The 4,763-nt window shown below is 38.0% G+C and overlaps 1 protein-coding gene across 1 annotated transcript; it reads left to right on the top strand.

Annotated features, from left to right (window-relative positions):
- The first annotated feature begins 1,772 nt into the window (after positions 1-1,772).
- On the top strand, positions 1,773-2,687 carry LOC120109180 (germin-like protein 3-8). Its single transcript, XM_039122929.3, has one exon. The coding sequence runs from the start codon at positions 1,841-1,843 to the stop codon at positions 2,498-2,500; it is 660 nt and encodes a 219-aa protein (XP_038978857.2). The 5' UTR covers positions 1,773-1,840; the 3' UTR covers positions 2,501-2,687.
- Positions 2,688-4,763: the final 2,076 nt, after the last annotated feature.

Raw genomic sequence — 4,763 nt, 5'->3', positions numbered from 1 at the left:
CCAAAACTGCATTTGGTTTTGCCATCTCCTAAAGTTATGGCCATCAAATTTTTCAGATTTGGTATTAAGGTTGTCACTAGTGTTAGAGGCCATAGGTTCAACGTTATAGAAAAAAGACAGAAACCTGATTGGAGACAAAAAATTTATGTCAAAAGATTGCACTAATATTTATATTGAACTTTGGATGTCTAGTTGATATATCCAAAAACTAATAGTCAGATCAGCTCCAGATCGGTGGTGGAGTACTAGGTTCACTTAATTACCAGCCTTTTTTAGGCACGTATGCCTTTTTAATAAGCTTTTCTTTGACACTATTAATTAGTGGATATAATTACTAGATATCACACAAATTTAATTTTTAGAAAAATCTAAGTGTAAACTTAAATTTGTTATTATGGATTAACCAATTTTCGAATTTTCTGTTTGAATTTTTTGAATTAGTAATATTTGATTACTAATTTAGTGCTAGCAAAACAATTATGGTAATTGAGATCTAATATGTCAATTCAATGAATTATATATTAGAATGCTTTATTACCTTATTAGAATAATTGATTACTAATTTTGTGCTAGCAAAACAATTATTGTAATTGAGATCTAATATATCAATTCAATGAATTATATATTTTAGAATTGATTTATTGCCTTATTAGAATAATTGATTACTAATTTTGTATTAGCAAATCAATTATTGTAATTGGGATCTAATTTGTTAATTCAATGAATTAGTTATTGTGGATCAAGCAATTTCCAAATTTTTCGTTTGAATGGAATTTGAAAATTACTCCTTGAGGAGTCCAAATGGAGGTATGATAAACTTCTTGGAGGTTAAACAAATTATTACCTTTTTAGAATAAGTGATTATTAATTTTGTGCTAGCAAAATAATTATTATAATTAAAATCTAATTTGTCACAATTGCAATAAAGGATTTAATGAATTATTAATTACTAACAAAAAAATAAAGAAAAACTTCTTTCGATTGTTAGCAATATATCACCTAAATAAGCAAATAAATCTAATAATTGCAATTAATAGAAAATCTTAAAAGGAATAATATATATATATATATGTATATTATTCAGCATTAAAATAAATCTATTATAATACAAAAGAAATCTATTTTAGCACAAAATAATTCTATTCATTTAATAAATTTAAATCACAAAATTGCAAATCCTACCGATCTACTAATATTAAATTTAAAATACAAGTAAGAGAAAATAGCCTGATTGAAGGTAGGTCGAAGCGCGTAGACGCTGTCCCAAAGAAGTATTTGTTTCCATATACGGACCTCGCAGCAATACTCCTCAAAGATAGGACGACCCTAAACTTCTTTTTCGGTACGTCTCAGAAGAAGTCAAATCGAATCCGATCGGATATGCAGATCCGGCGAAGAACGAAATAAAAAGATAAACTTTGCTGAACAAAATTGCAAAAATAAAAATCAGAAGTGGCTAAAAGAAGAAAAAACTTTTCTTCAGAATTTTTTTAGTATTTTTTTAAATTTTTTTGTATACCGAGAGAAGAAAAAAAAAAGAATATTTATAGAATTTGAAGCTGGAGCTTTATTGTGATTTTTGCCGATGTCGGTTGCCACCGTGCGCTGGCTCGTATTAATTTTTCGCACGTTGCCACGGCAAGTGCAGTCTCTTGGACCATTTCAAGGCTCGTGCCAAGACTAGCGTAATCGTCTACTTTCTGTCATTATCTTATTCTTGGTGCGGAATCCTTGAAATAAATCACCAAGCGTTCAAGGCTATATAACAGAACACCAAGCCCATATAACACAACATCAAGGTCATCCTCTACTCTCGCCAAATCTCCTAGAAACAACGAAGATGGAATCCGTAGCAAGACCTTTCCTCTTCCTTTGTTTCGCCCTCTTCCTCCTCTCCTCCCCATGCCGCTCCGACCCCGATCCCCTCCAGGACTTCTGCGTTGGCAACCCTCAAACCAGCGACGTAACTGTCAATGGATTCCCATGCAAACCAACCTCCAGCGTCGTCTCCGACGACTTCTTCTCCACAGCGCTTTCGAAAGCAGGCAACACAGACAACATTTTCAGCTCCAACGTGACCGCTGCAGACGTCCTCAGCTTCCCAGGCCTCAACACACTTGGGCTCTCCATGAACCGAGTCGACATCGCCCCGGGAGGTGTCAACCCCCCTCACACCCACCCCCGTGCCACCCAGCTTGGGCTCGTTCTTCACGGTCAGGTGCTGGTGGGAATCATCAGCACAAGCAACGTATTCTACTCTAAAATTTTGAATGCAGGTGAGAGTTTCGTGATTCCCAGGGGGCTCGTTCACTTCGAGTACAACATGGGGAAGGAGGCGGCGCTGGAGATCACAGCATTCAATAGCCAGCTGCCCGGGGTTCTGATTGCTCCGCGCACTCTCTTCGGATCGATGCCTGGAATACCGAGCGAGGTGCTGGCCAAGACTTTCCAGGTTGATCAGCAGGTCGTTAATCTGATAAAGTCCAAATTTGGAAACTAGGATGCTTCCTCGGTTCCCCTCCAATAAGTTATATCTAGTGCTGCTTTTTAAGGTTTCATAAACTTCCGATAGTTCCTTACGTTATGGCTTTCGTTGTTGTTAAATAATTGGGACTATGAATGTCGCCAACTGTTACCATGCAATAATCTTCTGCTGATTTCTATATATATATTCTGCCTTGTGGCTCTGGACCAATTCCATCTGTGTCTCCGAACGTTACATGGACGTATGAACTTATTATCCTTCGATGAGCTATGGTGAATGAGCATTGCTCATATGTAAAGAAAACTTCCCGTCTTCCAGATGTCGAAAACTTCCTTGATCTCATGACTCAGTGGAGACTGTTTTGCACACTACCTTAATATGGCAAGGAGAGCAGAGAATTGAAGAAAAAATATCGCCAATAGTAGATCTCGAGAACGTACCTCAACGAGACAACCACTGCCAGCGAGTTGTGAATAAAAATGGCGATTCAAAGGGTTGTTTTTATGTCCGGTTAGAAAATACCCATCATTGCATGTTGCGAAACGCTAATTGTCAAGATAAACATCCTTGTTAATGATTGTACAGAGATTTCCCCTGCAATCCTCAAATTTCCTTGGCCCTCACCCTTTTTATTTCAGTTTTTTATCACAAGTCAAAAGTACTCACTATTTCAATGTCTATACGTCGCATCTTCTGATCTGGACGTCACACCAAGGGGTTCGATAACGGATATGATGGCTGTAATGCTATATATATGTAATTTAGCTGAACACGATCCCCTATATCTTATATTAAATAATCCATACACCACAAAAGTCAAAGGCTGTCAAGTTGATCTTATCTGCTCATTTTATCAAAATTTTTGACCATCTTGAAATCGTGCAGTATAGCTGGCAAGAGAAAAAAGAAGCCACCAATTAGAATTGGGACTATTAAGAGGTCATCCAACCATGTGTTGGCACGGTTATTGCGGTTCTTTTTTTTTTTTTACTACTTAGAGACGAACTCTTTATACAGTGCATGTACGAATACACCAAATAAAATTAAAATACACTAACTCGCGGAGTGCCAGTGGCAGCTCTCCCTCCCCTACCCTGAGTGGTGGGCCGTGTAGGCAGCCCACCTAGTCGGCCGCTCTATTAGCTTCTCTGAATACATGCTTAGTTTAAAAGGCCAACCCATCCCTCATCATCATCCATATGTCCCGAATCAGGAGGTGGTCCGTGCTCTCACCCCTCGACTCCCTCCGAATCCATCTGATAATCATAACCGAGTCATCCTTCAAAATGATCAAACTGGCCTGCAGCACCACCCGCGTATGTCGAAGACTAGCTCAGGCAGCTCGTAATTCTGCCTCCAGAACTGATGTGTCAAACAACCAGCTGCCACCATCCTGGAGTGCGGGCTCCGTATATCAAAGCATGCACCCTGGAAAAATTATTCATGATTTCTGGTCAGAGTAGCTTAGAATGGTCTCACATAAACCTTTCAAATGGTGAGGTCTGATCTGAAAAGACATAATGATGCATACATACATCATTTGACCATAAAAGATATCTACCTATACAGCATCTCACTTTCTGAACAAATCATAATTTTGCATACAATTCCATCAGCCTTTTTCCTCTCTTTTTTTGAGGAGTTCCTGCTAGCATTTTCCAACATGTAGGATCCTTAGTCATGTCAAATATCCGAACGAATCAAAGCAACAGAAGTTACTTGAGCTTCTCTAAACTGGCTACGAACAGTAAGTCACCTTCCTATAATCAGTTCAATATTCCTCCCTGGGGTATGATGAACATTGCATGGTGAATCATATTCCAGCCAAAAAAGTAATACCACTTCTTGCAGCACCTTCCACAAACTTCTCGGATCACAAGAAGCTCTGTTTTCGAACATCTTAAATGCAGCACCAACTTGAGATCATCCATATTGATTTTGTATGTATTAGTCTCCTTTCACCTCTTTTGTCCAACAGAAACCAGCACCCTCTTTGCTCGCGCTTTTGCACCATCTATACTGACTTTGTATCAGACTGAATTTAACAGCATATTCGCACTGTTGTATCCTCATTGTATGTCTCAAAAATAATAATAATAATAAAATAAAGGATCATTCTTGCTTTCTAACTCCAACTTAATATATCAAGATTGGCTTCCATAATTATCTGAAAATGATCCTCCAGATCTGCCTTTATAACTTGGTCCATGCTATCTTATTAATTTCTTGTGATAATCTCCTAAGCATCCCAATCCTGTCTTTCTCCTAACTTGGTCTA

This window comes from Phoenix dactylifera, chromosome 1 (assembly GCF_051530095.1).
Source record: "Phoenix dactylifera cultivar Ajwa chromosome 1, Ajwa_hap1_PhDact_Kaust_v1.1, whole genome shotgun sequence".
NCBI classification, from domain to species: Eukaryota; Viridiplantae; Streptophyta; class Magnoliopsida; order Arecales; family Arecaceae; genus Phoenix; species Phoenix dactylifera.
This window is presented reverse-complemented; position numbering and strand designations above follow the sequence as displayed.